General features: G+C 42.9%; 1 protein-coding gene across 1 annotated transcript in view; it reads left to right on the forward strand.

The window, feature by feature from the left end:
• The window catches only part of NRG2 (neuregulin 2), a 246,950-nt gene that overhangs the window by 191,357 nt on the left and 28,439 nt on the right, over positions 1-27,154 (forward strand). The window contains 3 exon segments of the mRNA XM_074212853.1: positions 5,823-5,994; positions 13,481-13,599; positions 25,362-25,482. Of these exon segments, the coding sequence (XP_074068954.1) occupies positions 5,823-5,994; positions 13,481-13,599; positions 25,362-25,482 (412 nt within the window).

A 27,154-nucleotide genomic window follows, 5' to 3' on the forward strand; every position in this document is an offset into this window, starting at 1 on the left:
TTTCTTAAACTTCCCTGCTACCTTCAAAGACAAGATGCCTTGTTTTAGTTTCTCAGGTTTGGGGTTTAAATTTATGTTCTTCATATCCATATTTTTGTCATTCTCAGCACATCCCTAAGTCCATGTTGGAAACATGTTGGACACAACCCTTCTACAGAGAGCTGGAGAGAAGCTCCAGGAGACATTCCATCCCTGAGTCCATAGCCCAAGGCCCCTGAACTTTTCCTCTCTAGTCTCCGATTAGTTAGAAGGTATTAAAGAAACTCATTAGGGTTCTTAGCCCCTAGGTAGACACCATCATGGATACAGGGATCCAGAAGGCTCTCAGCTGCAGAAACCTTGGCCAAACTCTGGAGAAAGGCAAGCATGAAAAGGGCTGTCAGTGAATAGACAGTGAACTAAAACAAGTTGGACAACCTGATCTTCCCATTGTGCCCCCTACCTCCCACCCCCTCAGCAGAGACAAAGTAGAGGAAAAGAGCAGACTTGTCCATCTGGAGGTACAGTAGCCTTGTTTCCTACAGTCAGGGAACCAGACATCTCCCATTTCATACCCTTAGTGAGGTCAAAACAAGCCTTCTGAAGATAGGAGCTGAGTGAAGCTACAGGTCTAGATGAAGAGGTGCAGGCCTGTTAACACCTGTTGCTGAGGATGGTGAGGTTGATAGAGACTGATCTTGGGAATTCTGAGCTGCAGTTGGGCAATCAGGTGTCTGCACTGATTGGCAAAGTGTAAGTTTTTGCTCCAGTCAGCAGTAAGATCAACTTCTGAGTGGCAACTGAAGGTAAAGATTCAATGAGTTTGCGTGGGGCAGGAGGAAACAACATTAGTGAGCATGGCAAGAGTGACCTGTATCACTCATAGATGGGGTGTGGAGCCTATTTCTGACCATGTCATTGTGTTGCCCCTAGATGATTGTAGTATATACCCAGGTATCACTGGATAACTGTAACCCTTGTCCCATGTACCTGTGTGATAATCCCTCCCTCACCTCCAGGAAACTTTCTGCCTTTTGTGCCTATGTTTCTTTGTTTAATTATACTCCTTGCCTATATAATTTCTCAGATGCTATAGTTTCTTCCTCATCTCTAAATCTGAACCCTCAAGTGACTGTAGTCTGCCGTGCCTGCCTATGAGACCCCCATATGGAACCCCAGGGTTATGTAATATCACTGATGGAGGGTGGAGAGAAAAAAATGCCAGATGAATCAATAGGAAGACTCGCTCCCAAAGGCAGTAGAGATGTTAGCCTTGCCTCCTCTGGGCTCTTTCTCTCCTCCTCTTCCCCCTTTCAACTTTCTTTCCTTTCTTTCACCTCCTTCCTTACTTCTGAATCTTGACCCTGGCCTTACTTCTCTTGCTCCCTGTCTTCCTCAGCCTGTTCTTCACAGAAGAATATGGCAGGAGACAGATAATAAATGTTTGTTACCTAACATTTGAACTGAATTCAGTTGAGACTCCAACAGCTCTGCTTTGGTTCAGTCTGCAAGCATCTATGTAGGGCTTTAAGGTTTTGCAAAATGTTAGCTCATTTTGATCCTCACAACGACCTGTGAGATTAATTATTATAATTTTAGAAATTATAAATTTAGAAAGAGATTAAGTGATTTGCTCATGGTCATAAACGACTCAGTGAGACAGAATTCGAACTCAGATCTTCCAGATTCCAGTATACCATCTCGATGCTTAAGCAGGCAGGGGCAGACCAGAAAGAACTAACTAGGTCCATGCCAGGCTACCATTAGAAACCTTGCCCCTGGGGGATGCAAATTGGCTCAGCTGGGAGTTTCCATGCCAAGGCCCCTCAGTGGTGCCTGCACCCATGCATACCTGAGGGTGGAGTCACTCCTGTAGACCAATCAAAGGCAGGGTTGTGAGACTGTCTGGCTGCTCATTTCACAGAGGAGGGGGAAGGGGCAGGCACCCATAGAAACAGCCTCTTATGACTGTTGCATTTTTTTAATTTCTATTTCTTTTCTTTTCCATTTGAACTCAGAGTCTATAATTACCGGCCTCTGGGTTGCAGTAGGATTGGGGGTGGGAAGAGGGGAGTTGGAGACAACACCTCCATCTGGGCTGGGGTGCAGGTAGAAGCTACTTGGGAAGGTGGAGGGGGGCTGTTGAGATGCTGGGGCCTGGTTGACAGATGGGAAGTGGGAGACTTTGATGTTTCGGGGTGTTTCCCAGCAAAGGGGCTGGCTCAGCATTAGTCAGGAGGGTGAGGATCATTAGTTCTTTCAAGAACCCGCTGGCCCTGCCCACCTATCCCCTTGTTGTTGATGGGCGGAGCCTGGAAGGGAGGGTGTTGGGGTGGTGGTGGGGTCTGTGCTTTCCCTGGGTGGTGAAGCTAGGCCTCCTCTGTCAGATGTCTGAAGACCTGGTGCCCGCCTCAGATTAACGAGGTTGAGCTCTCAGCATCAGAGGCGCCTCCCAGAATACTAAAAATGAAAATAACTTGTTGATGATATTGTTTTTTATGCTGGTACCAGGACACAGGAGTGACGCCTGGGTGCAGGTGGGTGGTGTTGAACCCCAGATGAAGGCAGCCAACTTCCCTGCTCCTCACTTCTCCTATGGTCCTGGAGGCCTTTGACCCTGCGGCATAGTCTGTTTTCCTTCAGTTTTGTAGAACTCAGGAAAAGCATTTTGTGGTAACTTAAGGTTCTAGGAAGCATTTTCCTTTTATTGTATGTACCACAGCTGCCAAAGGAGAACTTCTCTGCCTCTGGATGATCTGCAAGCTGTGGAAAGTTCAATGAGGTCTTTCTCAGAGGCAGAGAAATGAACTAGGTAACCTTTCAAACTCAGGAAATCCATGAAAACTGATATTAGAGAGATGAATTTCCAGAAAGAAAGAAGGATCTGTAAATTTGGGGAGCCCTAGAAAGAACTCCACCAACCCCTGGATTCATACCACACATTTTTATGGAATTGAGATAAAGTATCCCTTGATGGTAGTTAAGGAGGAAGAATTCCTGAGACCTTCCTTTTCTTCTCTTGCCACCTAACTCCAGATTGGGGTTGGGTCACCCCAGGATTTTCAGAGTGAGACATCTATGTTGTTTCAAAGGGAAATTCTGTTCTCATTGCTCCATGTAAAGATCTTTATCTTTTGGCCATTGGCCTCTATAGATCTACCCACCTACCTTGGACCCTGTGGCACACGATGAGTCTCTCTTTGGGGCTGGAGCTGCCTTTAGCTTACTATTTTAAAGCTTCTCCTCCTTGAGGGCTCTCTCTCTGGTCCAGATTGCACAATGAAAGTAAAATCAGAGGTAATCCTTCCCTTGCCTGAGGTTTCAGTGTTACTGTGTAGGTGCTGAAATGTTATGCATCTTTTTATACCATCTCACTGTACCCCACACCCAGACAGGCTCTAGACTGGAGTGAATTCCAAAAGAGTTCTTCCAATTTGCTAGGACCCCAAGAACTGTCCTTGAGATAATTTCCTAAGTAGCAGATGGAAAGGACCCTAGTTCCTCCTTATCCTGGGGTGACCCTAGACTCCAACTTCCCTCTTTAAACTCCTGCTTAAAGTCTAATCTGAAGCATCTGGAAGTAGTCAGTTCTGATGGGACCACATTAAGATTTTTTTTCTCCTCTCCCCATCAGTAGCAATAAGAATGGCACCATTTTGTCACCATAGATCATACAGCAGAGAAGGAAACAAAATGCTGCCTAACACCATTCACCTGTATTATTGACTGCTAAATATTGAAGAAGCTTTATGCATTCTCCCCTGCCTCAGATCCTGAGTATTGGACAGGAACACATATCCTTAACTGCTATCCTTTCTCTGGGTCTTTCTTCTAAACTAGCCAGGTTGATACCAGGAGATCAGCCCTGTTATGCTGATTATCCTAAGATTCAATCTCAAATGCTTTTTAAGTAGAGTCCATAATACCAACCTGGTTCTGAGTAGAATACTTCCAACAGAATAGGATTGTATAGGTACCAGAATGTCCCTTTTATCCTCCCTCACCTAGGTGGTGGCAGCTTTGAAGATGCAGTTACCACAAAGGTTAGATCACTGAACTGCTAGTCAGAAGACTAGTTCCAGTCTTGCCTTGTTCAATAAGTCTTTAGGGAGGAGCACTGGATTTCATTTAGGAAGCCTGGATTTGTATTCCAGCTCTGCCACTTATTGGAAACCTTATATAAATTCACTTAACCTCTTGGCTCCAGGTTCATCATTCTTAAAATATGGAGTCAGTCTAATAGCAAGCATTCATTAAGTGCTTACTGTATACCAGACTGTGCTAAGCACTGAGGATACAAAGAAAAACAAAGCCCTTTAAAATTCTTTCTAACTCTAAAATATTATTAGTTGTTTCATCTCTGTAACCTCTTTTCTCATCTGTAAAATGAGGACACTGACCACAATCCGCTAGATTGTGGTGAGGATCAAAGAAACAGATGTGAAAGAATTCACAGTGTCCTATACACATCAAATAGAATAATGAGATGTTCAAATCTCCTAAGAGAGTAAAGCAGCATGATATAATGGAAAGAGTAGTGGGACTTGGAGTCAAGAAGATCAGGAATCCAATAGACAAATCACAAACTTAAAACTTTTTTTAAATTAAAAATCTATTTTCTCTCCTTCCTACCTCCCCTCTTTCCCTCTACGAAAAACAAAAACAAAAGAAAATCCTTATAATACATATCAAAACAAATTCTCATGTTGGTCGTGTCTGAAAATATATGTCTTGATCTGGACCTTCGGTCTCTCTGTCAGGAAAGGATTAGCTTGCTTCATCATGCATCTTCTGGAATCTTGACTAACAATTACATAGATCAGAGATCTTCACCCTTTCAAAGTTGTTTGTCTTTACAATGTTGTTATTGTATAAATTGTTCTCTTGAGTTCTGCTCATTTCATTCTGTATCATCATACAAGTCTTCCCAGGTTTCTCTGAAACTGTCCCTTTCATCCTTTTAACAGCACAAGAATATTCCACAATTTGTTCAACTATTCTCCAATTGATGGGTGGCCTCTAGTTTCAGCTCTTTGACAACACAAAAAGAGTTGCTACAAATATTTTCATGTAAATAGATCTTTTTTCTTAACTTTGATGTCATTGGGGTAAGAAGGTCTAGTAATACTATAGAGATGGATTAAAGGGTGTGCAGAGTTTAGTGACTTTAGAGACATAATTCCAAATTGTTTTCCAGAATCGCTAAACCAATTTTCAGCTTCATCAGTAGTGCATTAATGTGTGCCTTTCCCCACTGCTCCTCTGACATTTAACATTTTCCCTTTTTGTCGTCTTTGCCTCATGGCAATCATCAAATGATTATGAGGCAGGGCCTCAGAGTTGCTTTACTTTGCCTCACTTCATATCTTTTAAAACTTTCATTTACTTTTCTGTAAAACAGGGTTAATAATATCAATGGTACTTACCTCACAGGGATGTTGTGAGACAAAATGAGATAATATATCTAAAGTGCTTCATAAACCTTAAAGTGCTCCTATAAATGTCATCTAATATTATTACAATTATTTAAACTCACATTCAGGTGTGGATGGCTGATAAGCTGATCCTTTCCTGAGAGCAGGTTTGGAAAAAGGAAGAAGAGAAAAGCAAAGATCTGGGTCATTGAAAGATTTGTTGAGATGCTCCAAGGAAAAGGGAAAGGGCAAAGAAAAAGAAGCCTAGGGACACCTGAGCTAAACTTTGCCAAAATAACAATCTGGCCGGCTGTGGGCCAAACCTCATCAGACACACGCACACCCTGTTGCCTTCTGGGGAATCCCCATCTGCTATGCACTACCCTCAGATTTAGGATTGATGGCTCCCTCTGTTTTGTATTTTTTCAGCTGTCCCACCCAAGTTGAAGAAAATGAAGAGCCAGACGGTCCAGGTGGGGGAAAAGCAATCCCTAAAATGTGAGGCAGCTGCTGGCTATCCTCAGCCTGCCTACCGTTGGTACAAGGATGGAAAGGAACTCAACAGAAGCAAGGATATCCGAATTAAATATGGGAATGGCAAGTAAGTACCTGCTTTCCCAGACAATGGTATCTACCCTGCACCCTCTGGGTGACCTCCAGAAAACAGAGAGCTGGGAATCCAGGTTCTAAAGTCTCAACTGACCTCATGGGGACAGGAGACCTCTAGAAGCAAGGGACGAAACAAACAGTTGGTGTTTGCATTAATCCTGAGGCTAGTGAATGGCACCCCAATGTACATATTACCCAACCTCAGTTATACCCTTCCTGCCATTCACAACTCCCTCCGTTTGCCTTTGCTTCTGGTGCTTTGAACATAGAATGCAGCACCAACATGATCCTGAGTACCTAAGAATGCTTGCAATGTTTTTGTGATTCTCTGAAGACAACTTAAGCCATACATGAAGGAGGCTAATTTTATAGTATGACTTTGGGGGCCATGAAAGAGATCACTCTTCCCTTTCCCCAGGATCTTACCATGGTGCCTGAAATCCTCACCATTAGTCATTGCTTTAGATTGGGCTATTATCCTCATAATGCTTCTGTTAAAAAGAACCTGGTGTCTCTGAAAGTTACCCTATGTACCCATTAGAGATGGTTAACTTATATTAGATTTTTGACTGCCATATTACAGACAACAAAGCCCCAAGGGGAAGGTACATGATTTGAAAGGATGCTAGAAGAAAGAGAGAAGCACCAAGGTGGCACCTTGGGAAGGGGCAGATGACAAAATAAACCCCTATTTTACAGTTCTGCCTCTTGTATAGCAATCTAACTATCCCAACCTCCCTAAAAGTAGCTGCATTTAGGTATTTACAGAGATGGGGAATTGGAAAGAGAAAAGCTAAATCTGTTCATTGATAATAGTGAATTTGAAGAGGATGCATAGATATCTGTCCTCAGAAAAATATTTATCTGTTCCCTAGCTTCTCCAGTGGGAACAAGAGGGAATCAAGATACAAACTAGTTTTTTTTTTCTTTCTACTTTCTCGTGAGCCCCTGGGTTCCCATTCCATCACATTCATAAAATTTTTGCCACTTGGTTAAATCTTTTTGAGTCTAGGTCTAAGTGTAGAGGCTTTTTGAGATTTTGGTCTGGGGTGGTCAATGTCCTCATGTTTACACCCTGGTAAATGTGTGTTTGAGGGAGACACTGGGGGAAAACTAGTTGCAACACTGAAGGGACCCCAGGAACAAGTTCCTTTTTGTCTATGCTTCCTACCAGAAAAGGTAATTCAGAATTTACCTGTATCCATAGCAGCTGCTAAGAAGTGAACCAAAGGAGTTGCGTGGGTGGGTGGGGAGGGAAAATAAGGATGCTATTTATGAAAAACTCCATACTACCAGCAAAAAAAAAAATCTTCCTGGATTCTTCCTGTATCCCAAACTCAATTTTTTTCCATTCAATTGGCTAGTACATGTTGTCACTTGGATAACATTCACCCCAATCAAGACCCCTTATAACTCCAGCCAATGATTTCCCCCAAACCTCCTCTGTTCTCTACCCTCAACCTTTTTGTTCACATAAAGTTAATGATGGGTAGTACCATATCATTCTCTCCTTTCATCCTACTGCCACCAGAGACCTGAATAAAACCAATTCCCTCAACTCCCCCTTTTTATCCCTAAATCCATACCATTCCATTAGAGAAAAGCCTAGAGCCTAGGGAGATCATGGGGTTAATAACTCTGAGGGCAAATTTCTGATGTTTCTAGTTCTTCCCTTCCACCACCCTCCTACAGCTACCTAGGGGATGGCCAGGCTGAATGATCTACAGATTTTATGCTGTAGGTTTTGCTGAGAATCCTTTAAAGACCTGGACATTGAGGCCATAGAAATAGGTCTTAATGAATGGGAAACCAGTGAATGGCATCAAGAAAGCTAACTCTTCCAATTCAACCTAAGATTTACTCTCCTTCACCCCATTTTGATAGGATCCCTAAAGTAGAATTGAAGAAAAGGGGTCTCTAGTCTAACCCTGTCCCTTTCCTTGACTGAGGTTGGGTGAAGATGTCATCATATTACTGACAATCATCTGAACAAAGAAGCTCTTTTCCCCCGAGTCTGAGATACTTGACCTGGAAATTGGGCCCTTCTCCATTCCAGATTTCTTCCTGAGACACTATTAACCTTGGCTTGGTCCTTGATTTCCCCCTCTGTCAAGTTACTCTCTAAAGCTGAGGTGTAGGCTCCCCTAATCTCTCTCTCCTGGGCAGTATTAAGTGACTCCTTCACACTATAACATGATGTTTGCCACTCAATTATCCTATAGAGAAGTCCTTCTTTAGACAACTCTGCATCCCAGCCCTATTTGTAAGAGAGCTGAGGGGACAATATAATGATGAGGAAACATCTATGTGTGACTTATAGTCCTCATGAAGGTAGCCCAAGTGGATCCTTGGACCTGGAACACTGGGGAATTGGAAAGATCTATCCCTAGACCTGAGCCTCAGAGCCCTCTGGAGTCAGACTTTTACGTGTGTATTTGTACATTCTACCCCTTCCCTAACTCCTTAGGAAGAATGGGCATAATGGAGGAAGGGGTAAGTGTTTATTCCTTAGGAAGAACAGTATAAATTTTCTGCCTCATTTACCACAACTCTATCCATAGAAAAGATTTTGATTTGCCTCTGTCACTGTCTCTCTCCATCTCTGTCTGTCTGACTCTGTCTTTCTCTGTTTCTGTCTCTGTTTTTTCCATTTGTGAGCCTGTGTTGCTACATTTTTTCTGTCTCCCTCTTCCTCTGTCACAGTCTATCTCCCAATGTTCACTACAATCTCTTTTTCCTTCTTTCCCAGGCACAGTTTTTTTAATCTCCACCTCCTCCCCCCCCCCAGTTCAGGATCCAGGTCCCTCCCCTGGAGAACTACATGTTCCATCATTAATGAGAAGCAGGCTAGGACAGGCCCTGCAGGCGGGCAGGCAGCTCAAAGAGGAAGTGTGGGGATTGGAGGGGAGTGGGTGGGGAGAGGTGGAGCATTTCTACCAGAGTCACTATATGGGAATGGGGGTGCCAGGTCACATAAGGAAATAAAACCTGGGAACTAAGGGGGCACAACATGGGAAGATACAACCTGAGCCACTGAGAGAAGAGGATGTTAAATTGGAGAAGGGCTCCAGTGTGATAGACTAGAAGAAGAGCAGTTAGAAAGCAAAGCTGCTGAGATAGTGGGAAGACAAAAGCCCTACTCCCAAGACTTCCCATAGGGTTTGACTCCTTTATGTTCTGTTCTGTGAAACTGAGATCATACTGTGTGCCTCAGATTTTCCCTCTGAGCCCTTTTCTTCTAGTTTGGAACCAATAAGATGAGTCCTAATTATAAAATGCCTAATAATCTAAGCCTACTAGAATAGAGGTTCTTAACCTTTTTTTTGCTGTTGTTTTTATAGATCCCTTTGGTTGACTGATGGTCACTCTCTGAATGATGTTTTCAATAAAATACACTGGATTACAAAAAAATTTTTTAGCAAGTTATGAGCCACATGTTAAGAACCTCTGTCCTACAGCTAACAGAAGTTTCCAGAGGGCACACATATGACTTGACTTCCCTACCTCAGAGCAGAATAATCTTAATGTACCCATACTGTTGTTCCTGAAGATTACCAGACACATTTCATATATATATATATATATATATATATATATATATATACATACACACACCTATTCACAGGATATTGACATATTCCTCTTGCCACTAGTAAGGTCATGCTTTTCTCTCTCTCTCTCTCTCTTTCTCTCTCTCTCTCTCTCTCTCTCTCTCTCAATATATACATATATATTATACACACACATATATTTCTCTAATTGAAGTTTAGACCTCTTATACCTTACCCTGCCCTTTTAACCACCATGATGGAGTTTAAAGGAAACTTGTCAATTTGGGGTATGGAGAAAGGTGAGGAAACAAAACTATTCTTTAGGTCATAAAAGTTCAAGATTTACATTGACTCCATGACCTCCACATGTCCCCCTTTCTCTTGGGTGAGATTTTTGGGGAGAGGTAGCAAGGCTAGACTCCTGACAAAGGGGAGCATAGTTCTGATTAGCCTGGAGTCATGGAAGAGATGGATGATAGAATGGTCAAAGGGATCCTAATTAATTGTTTTTGCAAGGCAATGGAGGTTAAGTGACTTGCCCAAGGTCATACAACTAGGTAATTAATTATTAAGTGTCTGAGGGCAGATTTAAACTCAGGTCTTCCTGGCTCCAGTGCTCTATCCACTGCTCCACCTAGCTGTCCTAACAACAATTTTCTTTTATTAAATATATTATTTGAATTTTACAATTTTTCCCTCAATCTTACTCCCCCCCGCCACGGAAAGCAATCTGTCAGTCTTTACTTTGTTTCCATGCTGTACATTGATCCAAACTGAGTGTGATGAGAGAGAAATCATATCCTCAAGGAAGAGACAAAAAGTCTAAGAAATAACAAAATCCAACAATAAAATATCTGGGTTTTTTCCCTAAATTAAAGGGAATAGTCCTTGAACTTTGTTCAAACTCCATGGCTCCTTATCTGGATACAGATTGTATTCTCTATTGCAGAGAGCACCAAATCGTCCCTGATTGTTGAACTGATGGAATGAGTGAATCCTTCAAGGTTGAACATCACCCCCATGTTGCTGTTAGGGTGTACAGTGTTTTTCTGGTTCTGCTCATCTCACTCAGCATCAGTTCATACAAATCTCTCCAGGCTTCCCCGAAATCCCATCCCTCCTGGTTTCTAATAGAACAATAGTGTTCCATGACATACATATACCACGGTTTGCTAAGCCATTCCCCAACTGAAGGACATTTATTTGATTTCCAATTCTTTGCCACCACAAACAGGGCTGCTATGAATATTTTCGTACATATGATGTTTTTACCCTTTTTCATCATCTCTTCAGGGTATAGATCCAGTAGTGGTATTGCTGGGTCAAAGGGTATGCTCATTTTTGTTGCCCTTTGGGCATAGTTCCAAATTTCTCTTCAGAAAGGCTGGATGAGTTCACAGCTCCACCAACAGTGTAATAGTGTCCCAGATTTCCCACATCCCTTCCAACAATGATCATTATCCTTCCTGGTCATACTGGCCAGTCTGAGAGGTGTGAGGTGGTACCTCGGAGAAGCTTTAATTTGCATTTCTCTAATAATTAATGATTTAGAGCAATTTTTCATATGGCTATGGATTGCTTTGATCTCCTCATCTGTAAATTGCCTTTGCATATCCTTTGACCATTTGTCAATTGGGGAATGGCTTTTTCCAGCAACAATTTTTAATGAAGGAAATCAACTGTAATTGATAAGGAGAATGAGCCCCAAGGCTGAGGACAGAAGCTGGGCCAAGGAGTTGAAATTGTGCTTTGGGGAAGGAGTAATAACTGTGGTATCACTGGAAATATCTCCATAGCAACAGAGAGTGTTGACAAGACAACTGGAGGAAGCTGTTCCCTGGGGTCCCAGGAGGAGGATGGTCCCCAGAGGCTCTGGGACTCCCTGAAAAGGGAGAAATTTTTCTGGAAAATAAACAAGTGGTGCTTGTCAATTTGATTTGTTTGAAAGGGTCTTCTCTCTTCTCCTTCTATCCCATGGGTTTCTATCCCTGACTGTCTCCTGCTGTTGATTCCACCCCCCCAACTCTGCTTCTCCTCCAACCCCCATCCCTTATACACACACACACTTCTCAAGGCAATATATAGAGGCCCCTTGGCAAGGCATATTCTGGTTTGCTATTCAAGAATGAAATGAAGAAGTCATGTTGTGTTGGGAGGTTTTCCCGCTTTGTCCTGTTTCTCCTAGGGGACAGGTCACTATCCTGTGCTTTCATACAGAAGACTGGCCAGGCTGGGGTCAGGGGGTAGGAAGACTCTGGGAAGGCTCAACAGTTATTCTTTAGGCAGGGCCAGGGCAGTTCCCAGGAGTGGGATTGTTAAAGGTATAGGAGTGGAATCATCCTTAAGGAAATGGAGATGAAAGGGATGGAGCAGAAAATATAAAAAAGGCGACTTAGAAGAAAAAAAAAATGAATAGCTGCACCATCACTGTGATACACTTTGGTTCTGGAGAGGGGGTGAAGTTGTGCCAAGAAGAATTTTGGAGGCAAAGGATCAGGAACTAGGATCAACCATTGGGGAATTTTCTTTTTATTTTCATATCATTGAGCAACATCTAATTAATAGAACATCTGTGCACACACACAGACACACACATACACAGACACACACACACACACACACACACACACACACACACACACACACACGCACACTCAGAACTACTGCTTTTGAGTCTTCTGGAGGCTGTATTTTCAGAGGCTAAAGAAATTCCAAAGAAAAACGGGCAGACTCCTAACTTTCCTGAGACCAAGGGAGGGATTTGTCAAGGTGGATTCACTCTGTGCACTTGAAATGCCTACTCTTTGATCAGGAACCCCTGAGGGGAATAAGGACTAGTTTACTTCCCACTAAGATATAGCTTCTAGTAGTCTCCAGCTTCCCTGGTTAGGTCCTTACAAGGGACATAGGTTCACTAGCTTACCAATATGGAAAGGAAAGAAAGCGAAGAGTTTGTTAGGGAAAAAGACAGCTTAAAAGTTGGAAGTCGGAATACGGGTGACTTTGGGCAAGTCATATCATCCCACTGGACCTCAATCACTTCTTCATTTGTAAAATGGGGCTAATTATCCCTTACCCTTCCCTTCCTCGGAGGAATGAGGGAATAAATGAAGGGAAATAAATAATCAAAATGCTCATATAAACATGTGGTGGTGGTGATGGTGGTGATGTTGGTATTCATATCCAAACCCACCTAATCAGAAAGATTGGGAGTTGTCTGGATAAGAAACAATACTCCTGGTTTGGTGTTGTCAACTCCACAGCTCTGAAAACTTGTCATCCAAGTAGCTGCTCTCCGAGGTGCTGGGAAGTACCTAGTCCCATCTTAACCTCATGAACTCTCAAAGTTCATGAGAATCTATTTCACCACAGTAGTCTGCTGCTCAGGTTGCTACCTTCAATACTAACAGAAAGAGCCCCCTCCCCGAGCTAAGGTCTCAGGGGGGCTCATATTCATCTCTTCTGAAGTAGGTCACAGCAACTGATAAACAGTTCCAGCTTTTTTTTTCTTCTAAGTTAACTTTTCTTCATTTTTCTGATAGACTCCTCCCTGCTCCATTCCCTCTTGAGCTGACCTTGCCCCTACCTCTCTGGTGCTTATGAGCAGCAGACCAGGGGGATAAAAGAGGTGGCTCTTGATGTGAGGATGGAGAAGGGATTTAATCTACTTTGGGGGCCCCAGCTAGAAAGCATTTGTAGACTCTCTGACAAGTTTAGAATCTCTCAAGTCAAGGACTTCCACCCTCCAGAACAGTAACATCTCTCCATCCCTTACAGCCACATTCAGTCCATAGGCTGTTGCCCTCCCTCCTCTTCCACTGCTGGAAGATAGGCTGTCTGGGGGCAGTCAGGGGAAGAACAATTCACCTTCAATCAAAACTTCTTTCCTTTCTCCCCACCCCTCCACCCTCTGCCTCCCCCAAACAGAAGAAACTCCAGGCTGCAGTTCAATAAGGTGAAGGTGGAAGACGCTGGGGAGTATGTCTGTGAGGCAGAAAACATTCTCGGAAAGGACACAGCCAAAGGCAAACTGAATGTGAACAGCGGTATGTCTCTGGGAGAGTCAGGGAGGTGGGGGCTGGGCTGGAGGACTCGGGGGGCTTCCAGTCACTGTGCACTGCTGGGGAGCCTTCTGGCACATGATTCATCTTGCACGCCGGTTCGCACTCCCTCTCCCTATCAAACACAACGATCTCTGCAGATTAAGAGAAATGCAGTTAAAGCATAAATGTTTAGCTTTGTTATCTAGAGCTGGCAAAGCTGCTGGCTCACATTTTAAATACTCCGAAAACTAAATATTTTGAAATCTATAGGTGGGGGAGGGATATTTTTAGAAGGTAATTATGGGTGGCTCGACTGCCAGGAGCCGGAGCTGGGGGAGTCAGGGCTGGGCCCCCTGGGCTGGAGTGTGAGCTGATTTTTCTACCCCTGTGTTTGTTTTATAGCTTACTGGGGAACAGTCCTCTGACAGGCAGCCTCCTACATTCTCCTCTCAGAGGACTGGAGGAGGCAAACCAGAGTGGGAAAAGTAAAATTGGGAGGACACTCCTTTGGTGCCCTCATTTAGACCATGGAGGGATGAATGTTAAACTCTACCTCTTGGTCATTGAAGTGGTAATTGGGTAGGGTCCAAGAGTCTTTATCTTCAGTTGATGTCCCATTGGGTACACAACTTCTTTTGTCTTCCTTGCAGAGGATCTCTCCATCTGTTCATATCCTTGTGCTTCTCAAAAGTCCAACGCAAGCCCTATGTCTTTCCTGAAGCCTTCCCTCTCCCCTTCATCCTATCCCCTAGACAGAATACACAGTTCTCTCCCTTCTCTGAACACTTAGTCTCTGACTAAGCAGCTCTCCCTCTCTGACCTTTTTCCTGAGTCTCCTGTTTCCTGCCCCCTTTTGGACATCTCCACTTGAATGTCATTGTATTTCTAATCAATGTGTCCAAACAGAATTCATCTTGCTCAAACCAGCTCCATCTTCTGGCTTCCCTTTCTGTTTCTGCTCTCCCAGTCATTTAGGCTGGAAATCTTGGCATCAACTTTAACTCTACCCTGTCTCTTGTGAACTATTTATATGTTCCCAGATCGCAATAATTCTTCTTTTAAAACTTTCCTTCTCCCCTCCTTTCCATTTCCACTGTAACCATTCTTGTCCTCCCACACTATTGCAAATGCTTCCTAACTAGTAATCCTACCTCCAGTGTATCCTCTCTTTAATCCATCCTGCTCATCACCACCATCAGTAACTATTGCCTAAAAAGCATCAGTAGTTCCCCATTGCCTATAAGATAAAGGATGAATTCCTAGCCTGGCATTTAAGGCCCTTTCCATTTTATACTAACTAGTCTTCTCAGTCTTGTCTTCACTTCTACCCCCTACTATGATGGGCCTGTGTCCCAACTTTCTTGACCTTATCCAAACATACCTTGCACTTTCCCATATTTATGAGTCTTTGCTGATCCTTTATTCCCCAGGAATTCCCTCCCTGATTCTCTGTGCCTATTTCAAACTGTGCACATCCTTCAAGGCCTATCTTAAGTCCTATTACCTTCTTGAAGTCTATATCAGTCTACCTTGGTCATTATTTTTCTTAATTTTCATAGAACCATGCCTTTTTTGGCAGTTAATCATCAGCTGACATTTCTGGTATAGTCTACTTGTATTGTTAATCAGCTATGCAAATGTAGGGACTCTTGTTTTTTCCTCTGGTCTCCTCTTATCACCACCATCCTACTTCTTGGATATTCAGTAAATAACTGTGATCCTGAGGGCAATTCACCTAGAGAATCTCAACTCTGAGATCCAGGACTCATGGAATGTATCACCCATTCTGAGAAGGAAAAAAGAAAGGAAGAAGAGAGAGGAAGAAAGAGAGAAAGGAAGAGAGGATGAGAGAGAGAGAGAGAGAGAGAGAGAGAGAGAGAGAGAGAGAGAGAGAGAAGAAAGAGAGAAGATGGAAGGAAGAATAGAAAGGAAAGTAGGAAGAGAGAGAAAGAAAGAGAAAGCAAGGAAGGGAGACTATTAAGCATCTTCTATGAGGTAGGTACAATTATTATTCTCATTTTACAGCTGAAGAAACTGAACATTAAACAAATATTAATAAATAAGTTCTTGTTAAATTAAATTCCTTAGTTCTAAATTCTCAAGATCCTTGTCCTTATTTTACAGTTGAAGAAACTGAAGTTTAGAGATGCTAAGTGATTTGTTTTGGGTCCCTCAACTATTAAGTTTCTGAGGTCAGATTTGAATTCAGGTCTTCCCTACTCCAGGCCTGGCCCTCTATACTCTGTACCACTTAGCTGCCTCTGAAGAGTACACCATGGTTATAATCCCAGGTTAGCCAGAGAAACTGTGGAGAGAGTCACCCCTCATACTTGGTCCCATTATAGGGTCTGTGCCCAGTAGTCTAGCTCAGTTGTATAATTAGTCATAGTAAATTGACCCTCTCTCCCAATGGGCCTCCAGGGGCTTATGCCAGTTTGCATTTGGTATTCAGAGAATGAGACAAGAGAAGAGAAGATCATTCGTCAGCTGGTGGGGTTTGCCAGATTGCCTTTCCTTCCTAATCTTCCAAATCTACTGGCTCCATCTCTAGTTAGCTCCAGTATGCTTGCCCCCCCCCCCCAAGTGGCATGCTTCCTGAGAGGGGCTGGGGCTGGGAATACAAGTCTCATGTATTCCAAGGGTCCTCCTCTCCTAGGGCTCCTGTCAGCTGCACAGCCTGGTTAAGTAAAAAAGACATCAGACTGGGAATCAAGAGACCTGGGTTCTAGGTCTAACTCTAGCTGTGTGGTCTTGAGCAAGTCATGTCCCATCTCTGGGCTTCAGTTCTGCCCATCAGCTCTGGATGTGCAGCAGAACAATGTAAACAGGAGCTATTCAAACCCTGGTCTTTGTATCTCCAGTATCCTGAATTCAGTTACTTGGTCCACAAGAAGAATAAATGCTTGTTAAATTGAACTCTTAGCCTTTTAAGTTCCAACCTCTCTTCCTGGCCCAGTGAGGCATAGAAACTTCCTTCCCTATCTGTTGTGGAGCCAGAGAAGAGGCTTCTGGCTCAACCCTTTCTTTGCCTGGGCATAGATACATCAGGAACCTTGTTTATCCATGGAACCTGGGAGACCTGCAGCAACAGGAGCTGGGAGGGGGGGGGCAGGCTGGGCTTAGTGCCTTCTGACTCATCTCCAACCTCTCAACTCCACCCCAGTGGGGTTTGGCCTGACCCCATCACATTGGAAAGGGAAGGAGAAAGGGGGGGGGGGTCTTAGGGAGAAGCATGGGGGCAATTATACCTCTGTCTTAGGACTGGGGGCCAGGGAGTGCCCTGGCAGGAACTGACAGTAGGGCAGGCGTGTTCACCAGGCCCCTGGCATTGCTGTTCAATTTGTGATGTAATCATTAGTTTTTGTTTTTAAATTTGGAGTGCTTATTTTGCTCACTTTGCTCATCATTGCTGGTGCACTTTGCCCAGTACTCAATATCAGAACTTTCTCTCCCTTCAGAAGTGATCTTTGTAGTTCTTACCAGCAGCCTGAGGAAGTATGAAGGAAGACTGTTCACTTATATAGCCAGCTTGACATAATCTTAGGTTCTAGAAACCCAGTGCTTCAATCCCAGGTGAAGGAGGATGTGGGAATGTCCCAGACCACCTGAGTTCATGCCAGAATCTCAGAATTAGGCCAGGTTCTACCCTGGGGGAGCAGTCATGCACTCATTCCCCTCTGAAACATGCACTCATTCCCCATTTTCCCTCTACCATTCAGGACCTTGTGCTATTGATCATTGCTTTTCCTTTTCAAGGTCTACCCTTCTTTTTCTATTACCTTCTAACATGTGATGATCCTCTCTGTCCTTAAAAAAAAAATCCTTTACTTGATAAGAAGTAACTGTTGTGAAGAAGGCAGAGAGCCAGCCTTGAAGTTAGAAGACCTAGGTCCAAATTCTACTTTTGACAACATTATGATTGCATGACCCTGGACAATTCACTTAACATTTCAACTTGCTAATACTAAGTTACAAATTAGATGTGATCTGCATTGATGGAAGGATTTTCCTCAACAGGAAATCCCCAATCAATAAAATCACAGCTTAGCTTAAAAATCTAAATTTTTTGCATAATTTCACAATTCTGTCTTTCTGGCAAGCTGCCATTTCATATACTATTTGAGAAGCTTCTAGGTGGTTCAATAGATAAAACTCCAGGTCCAGAGCAAGGTTGAGTGAAGTTCATAACCAGACTCTACCCCTTATTGTTTTATGTCTGTGGGCAAGTCATTTTCCCTCCATTTCTTCATCTGTAAAAATAATAGGATCTATCTCTCAGGGTTATTGTGAGGATCAAATGAAATAATATTTGTAGAGTACTTAGTATAATAGGTACTATATAAATGCTTATTTTCATTTGCCTATATCTCCCATTCACTTTTCAGTCCTCTGTAATGTCTTATAACCCCCAAAAATCTGTTGAAATTTTTCTTTTAAAGGGTACCAGTGGTTTCTTAATTGCTAAATCTAAGGGACTTTTCTCAATCCTCATCCTCCCTGACTTATCTGCAGCTTTTGACATTGTTAACCACTCCCTGCTCTGGTACAGTCTCCTCCCTAGGCTTCCTGGGTAGTGTGCTCTACCTGTCTGATCACTCCTTTTCAAACTTCATGGGTACATTGTCCTTCACTTCCCTCCCCCAAAACATGATGGTGCCTGAGGCTCAGGTCCAGGCCCTCTCCTCTTCTCTCTACTAGGTGACCTTAAATGTTCCCAAAGCTAATCTCTATGCAGATGATTCTCAAATCCTCTCTCTCTCTCTCTCTCTCTCTCTCTCTCTCTCTCTCTCTCTCTCTCTCACACACACACACACACACACACACACACACACACACACACACACACTTAAAATATATATATATATATATATATATATATATATATATATCCAGCTGTAACATTTCCTGAACTCTAGTCCTTTATCCCCAAATGCCTACAGAAAATTATTATTGTGCAATTATTAAGTGCTTTAACATGTACAGTCACTGGTACTAAAAGCTAGAGATACATACAAAGGCAAAAACAGCCCCTGACCCCAGGAAGTTCATAGTCCAGTGGGGGAGCCAACAGGTAAGCAAGCGATTGTGTTTATAGAAGACATATACAGGATAACTTGGAATATCAGGATAAAATTACTGGCGTTAAGTAGAACTGGAAAAGACATTCCTTATAGAAAGTGGGATTTTATCTGATACTTGAAGGAAACCAGGTGGAGGAAGGAGAGAGTGCCAGCCATGAGGGAAAGCCAGTCCAAATGTCCAGCACAAGGAAAAGGAGTGTGGTGTTCAACCACAGCAGGAAGACTATTGTCATTGGAATGCAGAGGACATGGATGGGAGTGAAGTGTAAGAGAACTGGAAAGGTAGGAAGGGGTCAGGTTGTGAAGAGCTTTAAACACCAAACAGAGGGTTTTCTATTTAATCCTGAAGGTATTAGGAAGCCACTGGTGTTTGACATCTCCACCCGGAAATTCTGTCAGCACCTCAGACTCCACATTTATAAAACCAAACTAATCTTTCTTAGCAAACCTACCCTTCCTCCAAGAATTTCCTTCTCTCTGTGGAATGCATCATGATCTTCAATTCCCTGGTCTGTAACCTTGGAGACATCTGACATTCCTCTCTCTGTGTCATCCTCATGTCCAGTCAGTTGCCAAATCTTGTTTTTTCGACCTCCACAATATTTCTTTTATCTATGTCCTTCTTTCTATTCTTATTCCCTTTCCCCTTGGTCTCCAGCACCAGAATAGCTTTCTAACTTGTCTCTCTACCCCCAGTCTATTTCTTCTCTGTTCTACTTTTTGCACAGTTGATGAAATACTATCTATCCCAAAGTCACAGGTCTAAATATCTTACTCCCCAGTTTAAAAACTTTAAATGGTTCCCTGTTGCCAGGAGGATAAAGTAAAAGCTAGACTAGAATTTAAGAACTTACTTTGTTTCTCTGACTTACTTTTCCATCCCCAATTTTTAATTCTTCTTCTTCCAACACTATATTGCAATTGAGGATTCCTTGCTGATCCCTAAATTTGACTTTCCATCACTTGTCTCAATGGTTCATGTCTGTATGTCCAAAAGACTTTCCATCCTCAACCACATCTCTTAGAATACCTCTCTTCCTTCAAGATTGAGTTTACAAACTGTCTCCTCCATGAAGTCTCCTTTAATCTCTTCCCCATCATCTTCAATTCATAGTGTTGTCTCCTTTCTCATATATTTCTAGAACTCTTTTTCCTCTTCAGTCCTAGCTGTGATCTTGTTAGCTCTTGGAAGGCAAAGGCTGGTTGTTTTGTCCCCAGTGCCTTGTCATAGTAGAGCCATAATATTCACAATATAATTGCATTTTGGCAGGCCTGTATGTGGAGTTAGGGACAGAAGGAAATATGCCCAAATCACAGAGTATAAGGACAGAGACAATCTAGGGAGCTCATCTAGCATGCCAGTGGAGGAAACAGATTTTATAATATCCACAGTTCTTTCTAAAGTGTCCTCAGTCACCCTGTAGAGCTGGAATAAAGAATCACCTTGTTTTACTGCTTGCTATAGGCAGGGTCTGTCATGACCAAAATATGTAGCAATCAGGCTTCTTTAGCCTAATGTCTAACCACCAACATCTGTTTTCCCAAAGGGGATAATTCTTTAGTCTCAACCTCCAAGGGGAAATCATCAGGTCAACATCCCTTAACTAGTATCCATTGTTTCTTCATGCTGAGTTTCTCTGACCTATGGACTTTTCATCAGAAAAAGGAGACCATTGTCAGTTCAAGGTCTGAAAGTATTGGAATACTGTGGACTCCAGATCATTTGTCATTCTTACTTTCCCCCAAAGGTCCCAGATTCCTTGAGCAGATGGATTTGACCTTTGGCCATAGTTTGCCAACCACTGGAGTAGATATATATTCCACTCAGATGGATCTGGGTTTTAGAGAAGGTTGAGCAAAATCCCATTGAATTTGACTTTAGGGCTGGCCCAATATTTTATATTCTGTCTTTCCTGAGGGAAACCATCCCAGGTCTTTGAGTAAAAAGCCAGTATTGGCCTGAATCACCTTTATGCTTAGATTCCTTAGTCCTTTATGTGTTTATAGCTGACTCTTTCCTGATGTCCTCTAATTCTCCATGGCCTAAGACCTATGGCTCTTATTTAGCCACCTCTTTTTAGCTAGATCCCTATACATTCCCTGCCTACTCTTACCAGTGAAGCCAGTAGTGACTGTGGAGTTCCCTCATGCTCACTCACATGATATGGGATTGCAAAACATGTCTGGAACTAGCAAGTAGGCCTCGTTGTATGCTCAGGTTTCCAGGACCATGAGAGTCCTAAGATCCTAAATTTAGAGCTAGAAGGAAACTCAGAGGTCAATGAGTCATAACTCCCTCATTAAAAAAAATAATTTATTTTCAGTTCTAAATTCTCTCCCTTCCTCAGCCCTTCCCCCCATCCATTGAGAAGCCAACCCCCTCATTTAACAGGTGAGGAAACTCAGTCATACAGGAGGTGAAGTGACTTGTCCAAGGTCACACAGTTAGTGTCTGAGGCTGGATTTGAACTCTATCACATAGCACAATGTCTGGCACATGTAGGTACTTAATTAATGTTTATTGATTATTCACTATATATTGAACTCAGTTCTTCCTGTCTCTGACTCTACTTAGTCTGCTCCTTGTAAGTTTGACTTTCACTTCCTAGGAGGAGCACTGGCACCACCCTGGATGCCTTTGTGCTGTCTTCTCAGGCTGCCATCTTGGAAACTTTGTAGACAGAGCCAGCAGGTACAACTGGGAGCCAAAGCAGACAAAAAAAGGTGTGACAGAGACATTTTCCAAGATCTCTGACTAGGAAATTGGTTTTAAGTAGGTATGGGTGGGAGAGGAGGAAGGGAAATGATATTTGTTTGTGGCTTGCAAATAATTTGAATATATTAACCTAGATTATTCCATTAAGATGCTTCAAATAACATTTGGCTTGCAGTCCACAACATTGGACAAGAATTTTAGGAAATCTGGACTCTAATGTCCTATTTTTTTTATCTTAGTTGAGCTAGTCATTTTGATTCTCTAAGCACAAGTTTCCCCATCTATAAAGTGAGGAAATTTGGATTAGAAAACCTCTATGGTCTCTTCCATTTCTAACATTCCATGGGCCTAGGAAAATGTAGCAAGAAAGAATATTGCATTTGGAATCAAACTTTTTTATTGCTACTCAGTCATGTCTGATTCTCTGAGACCTCATTTGAGATTTTATTGGCAAAGATACTGAAGTGTTTTGCTATTTCCTTCTCTAGCTCATTTTATAGATGAGGAAACTGAGGTAAAGAGTGACTTTCCCAGGGTCACATTGTATATTTGAGGACAGATTTGAATTCATATGGATGAGTTTTCCTGACTTTATGTCATCACCTAGCTGCCTTACTTGGGGTCAAGACCTGGTTTCAAATCTTGGCTTTGCCACTTACTAGCTGTATGAACATAGGTAAATCACTTAACCTTAGTTTCCTCATCTGTAATTATAAAAACTGAATTGAACAAGACAAATTCTTAGGTGTCCTTTCCCTTTCTTAGATTTATGATCCCTGATTCTTAGGTGGACATTTCTCAATATTTCTTTTTCTTTGTCTTTTCATCACCATCTCCTGGCTCTCACTGACCAGAACCTAGCAGGGCAAAGGGATCCTTCAGATTTACATGCCCAGGCAATTTTCTGATACATGAGTTTGGTCTGAGAAGGTATGGATGGAGAAATCCCTAGATCACAGTGGTGACATCTAGAGACACCCTTATCCAGGTTTGGGGACTTCAGTGGTACAAAGGAAGAGGTTCAAGAACTGGAGAGTGACATGCTGAGTTTTATCCCTGAGTTTGTTAGACATATACAGACTGAAGGCTATGTATATACTCCCAAGTCCACTAGGTCCATCCATCTCCCTAATTATCTAAATGCTAAGGAACCAAGGACTACATCCTCTGGGGAACTCTATCACTCCCTTACTGATTGAAAGTAGCAAGTCAAGGTAAAATTTAGCAGGGACTGGGGCCATCATGCTACTCACAGAGCACCTGATAGCTGGATAGGAAATGAACTGATTTCCCAACAGCTGTCTCTGAATTTACTTCTTGTTTATTCTTCCACTGTTGACAATGAGGAGAGTGCATATATTTGTGTATGGGGAAAGGGGAATATATAGAAGAAGGAAGGAAAGCAAGAGAGAGATCAAGGGGAAGAGGAAAAAGGGGGAGAAGGAAAGAGAGAGAAAGAAAAAGGGAAAGAAAAAAGGAGAGAGAGAGAGAGGAAGAAGGGAATGAGAGAAAGAGACAGAGAGGAGAGAGACTGAGAGATCTTAGCTGCATGTTGACTTTCTAGATGCCCCCTTGACTTCAATTTCAAGCATCTAGGGACAATACTTTAGTTTGGAAGGCTATTTCTCTATATCTTTCTGTTAAAGTAAGATGTATGTCCTGGACAAAGATGCATTAAAAACCAAATCTTCCCCTCAGCCTGTTTTCATATCACAGCTGGCCCCTTCTCCCTCCCCTTTGAGTTCCTGTCTCTGCTCTGGGACTCCCTGGAGCCTCATGATTTATAGTCAAGACTGGTGTAGGCCTATATCAAATAATGCTGGAGGGCCAAGGAAAATTGGGCCGGGGCGAGGGAGGAGGATGTGCCAGTGATAAACCCCTTGGAAGAAGAGGTGCTGATAAGAAAGTAGTTTCTTTTATGGGTAAACCATCTCTGTTTGGGGAGAGAGGCAGATGTTCCTAAGCACCACCCCACACTTTTCTAAAGAAATTGGCTTTAGCAAGTGGAGACTTTGGGTTTATTGATCCCCACACCTATCATCTTCTATGTTCCTGTTCCACTGGTGACCCTGGCCCTAACAGGCCTTAAAAAGACTTGTTCTTAGAAGTCCATCTCTTGTATTCTGAGATGATCTCATTTTATTACGTCTGACTCTACCTTCAGAGCTCACTTGAGCTGTCCCTGGAAAGGTGGCCCTTGAAGAGTTGGTCCTCAGAGGGAACAGTTTCATTACAAAGGATTGTTCCCAATGTTTCCTTAAAGGTACCCTGGAGAAGCTTCACACAGAACAGGGTGGGGGTACAGATGAGAAAACTTTCCCTGAGGGCCTTTACCAGATGGTAACACAAAGCTCTATGCTGAGAAGGACCAGGTTGGGAGATGAGAATGGGAGGAGGATTCTCTTGCAGATAATCTGAGAACCTCCTCCCCTATCATAAAAAAAAATGAAGCATATTCAACCCTTGTTTATATATAATATATATATATATATGAAGAGCTAAGGTATTTTCGGTTGAGAAAGCCACTCAGATATCAGAGTTGCTAGTTCTGCGCAGGTACAGATTTAGCAGGAGGCAGCATGGCACATTGGAGAGAGCACAGAGTTGGAAGTCAGAGGGCCTAATGTTGATTCCTGGTTCTGCTGCTGGCTTCCTGTGGGGCCTTGAACAAGTCCTTTAACTTCTCTTTGAAGTAATTTAATACTTTGTAAAATGAGTAGGTTGGATTAGATTAGGATAATCATAATAAAGTAACAATAATGGAGCAACCAAATGGCTAGAGTGCCTTACCCTAGAGTCATGAAAACTCATTTTCATGAATTCAAATCCAGTCTTAGACACAAATTATATGACCTGGGCAAGTCATTTAATCCTGTTTGCCTCAGTTTCTTCAACTGTAAAATGACCTGGAAAAGAAAATGGCAAACTATGTCAGATTCTATCTCTGCCAAGAAAACCCCAAATGGGGTCACAAAGAGTTGGATGTAACTGAAACAGCTGAACAACAAAAAGAGTGATAAATATAATGATGTTAATAGCAAGGCAATGGGGTTAAGTGATTTGCCCAATGTCACACAGCTAGGTTATTATTAAGTATCCGAGGTCAAATTTGAACTCAGATCCTCCTGACTCTATCCACTATGCCACCTAACTGCCCTTGCACCTGCCCAACTTATATATCATTTACATGGATTGTCTTTTGATCTTAAAACCAACCCTAGAAGGTCAGAGCTATATTATTTCCATTTTACAATTGAGAACACTGAATCAGATAGATTAAGTGACTAGACCTGGATCACATAGATTAAGTGACTAGCCCTGGATCATACATCTGAAGCTAAATTGAAACTTAAGTCTTCCTGACTCCAGGGTCAGTGTCCTATCTACTATGCAATCTAGCTGTCTGAAGATAACATCCACTGTTCTTTCTGGCCCTCAATCTATGATCCTGCAACACAGGACTCTGTGGGGAGTGAAGGGAAGTTGGATCACCAAGTAAAGAGGTGATTGAGAATTAATAGGGTATAGTAGCTAAAGAGTTGGCCTTGGAAATAGGAAAATTTCCAGCCTGTCACATATATTGGTTATGTGAACCCTGGGTAAATCACTTAACTTCTGTCTGACCCAGTTTCCTCAACTGTAAAACAGGGAGATGAGAATGGGAGGATCTTTGTATTTTTTTGGTTCCAACTTCTCTCCCTCCATCTAGCCCCTCCCTAACCCACTGAGAAGTCAACCCCCTCATTTGACAAATGAGGAAGGCATGTCCAGAATGGCATAATAGCCACCCCTCCAGGGTTGATGTGAAGATCTAATGAGGTATTTGTAAAGCCTTAGTAAAGTGTCTAGCAAATAAAAGTGTTGGGTTCTTTCTTCACACTCTCTCTCTCTACCCCTCCTGCATTGATACATTCAGAAGGGGGGTTACAGTAACAATGTATCATTCTATATATTTCTCCTCTTTCCAGTGGCCACCACCCTTTCATCATGGTCTGGGCATGCTCGGAAATGCAATGAGACTGCCAAATCATACTGTGTCAATGGTGGTGTGTGCTACTACATTGAGGGCATCAATCAGCTGTCCTGCAAGTAAGTGAGCAGGGGTGCCTGGGCACTGGGGGGGGGGGGATAGAGGGAGGGGAAGGGAGGCCAGGAGCTCATGTAGTGGGTATTGAAGGGAGGGTCTCCAAAAATGGTGCTGGGCAAGCCTTGAGGGCTTTTAACCCTTCCTGCTGAGGGTCAGCTCAAAGCAGTTGTTGGTATGTTCATGGTGGGGATTCAGAGGTAGGTTGGATTCATCCCTTGGTCCCTTTGCACCCAGCCAAAGATTCCTCCTGGAAGCTTGGGGAGATGTCTGTGTCACATGTGGGTCTCAGGGCTCTTGGAGTCCCTGTTTCCCTTTCCTTCCCTTCCTCCCCGAATTCCTCTTCACTGATTTTTATTCAATAGGGCATCCCCTGTAGGGCTGCCCCTTGATTCCCAATGTGGGCAGTGTCTTTCTCTATATAGCTTTCTTTCACTTTCTGTCTCTCTATCTCAGCATCTCTGTTGCCTTTTGCTCTTGCTGAGTGTTTGATAAACCCTAGGGTGCTTTTCTCCCTAGAGGTGAATAGGGAATCATTAGCCCAGAAATGAAGGAGTAGGAAGAGTTCCAGGAGTCAGAATCTGCATCTCCTGGTAGCTTCCTTGCTTGAGGATGTATCCTCAACCCTATATAACTGCAAAGGAAGGTGAGGGAAGGGAGAAAGAGTGGCCCTAATAATCATAGTGCCACTTGACCCTTATCAATGCCCTCCCCACACCAGTCATATATTGTGGGATGAGACAAAAGAACCAAGGAGCAGTAGAGTCAAAATCCCACTAGGACATATTGGAAACTGACCTGAAAGAGAGAAGGGGTTACATTTTGAATGAGAAAATAGGGGTGCTGAGAAAGAGGGAAAGGAAAAGGACTTTAGTCCATGACCTGAGCCTTGTCTCTTCCTAGCCTCATCCTCTACTGGTTTTTCTGGCTAGTGTCCCTTTTTCTAGACTGATACCACTAGCCCCAGCACAGAGGGTGTCTCTCAAACACTGATCTCCAAGGAGCTCATAGCACAAATCAGCCCAGGGATGGATTGGGAAGTCATTGAGACCCAAAAACAGGGATGACTTTTATTTGGGTGAGGAGGGGTCAGTCAATGTATCAAGGGAGGCTAGTTCTCCAGCACTTTCCTTAGTAATTTTACCTGCCAACATCTTGGTGAAGGTTCATCAACAGGTAGCCCAAAGAATAAGTGAGAGAGACTTGAGTTTTAGAGCAACAAATTGCATCTTTAATTTTAGTCTTAGGGACCTAGTAAAGAGCCTTACCACATTTGGAACATCTAGACAAAGGCATCCGAAGTGTGGTAAGAGAGAACTAAAGGACATGATATAAATTCATGCCATTGAGGCCTCTCAAAGGAAGGTTAAAATTGTATCTCTTTTCCCTGCCCTAACCTTAGTTCCCAGACTTAGATCTAAATTGATCTATATTCCTGAAGAAAATCAGCCACTATTCAAGAAAGAAAGATATTTTGTCTGGAGCAGAACCTGGAGGACAAGGACACAAGAAGGCAGGCATGCCATCCACACACACACACACACACACACACACACACACACACACACACATGCTGCTAGGGAAGCAGCTTGGTGGCACAGTGGACAGATAGATCATTGAGCCTGGAGTCAAGAAAAACTGAGTTCCAGTCCAGTCTCAGATACTTACTGTGTGACC

Source organism: Macrotis lagotis, chromosome 1 (genome assembly GCF_037893015.1).
Source record: "Macrotis lagotis isolate mMagLag1 chromosome 1, bilby.v1.9.chrom.fasta, whole genome shotgun sequence".
Classification (NCBI taxonomy): Eukaryota; Metazoa; Chordata; class Mammalia; order Peramelemorphia; family Peramelidae; genus Macrotis; species Macrotis lagotis.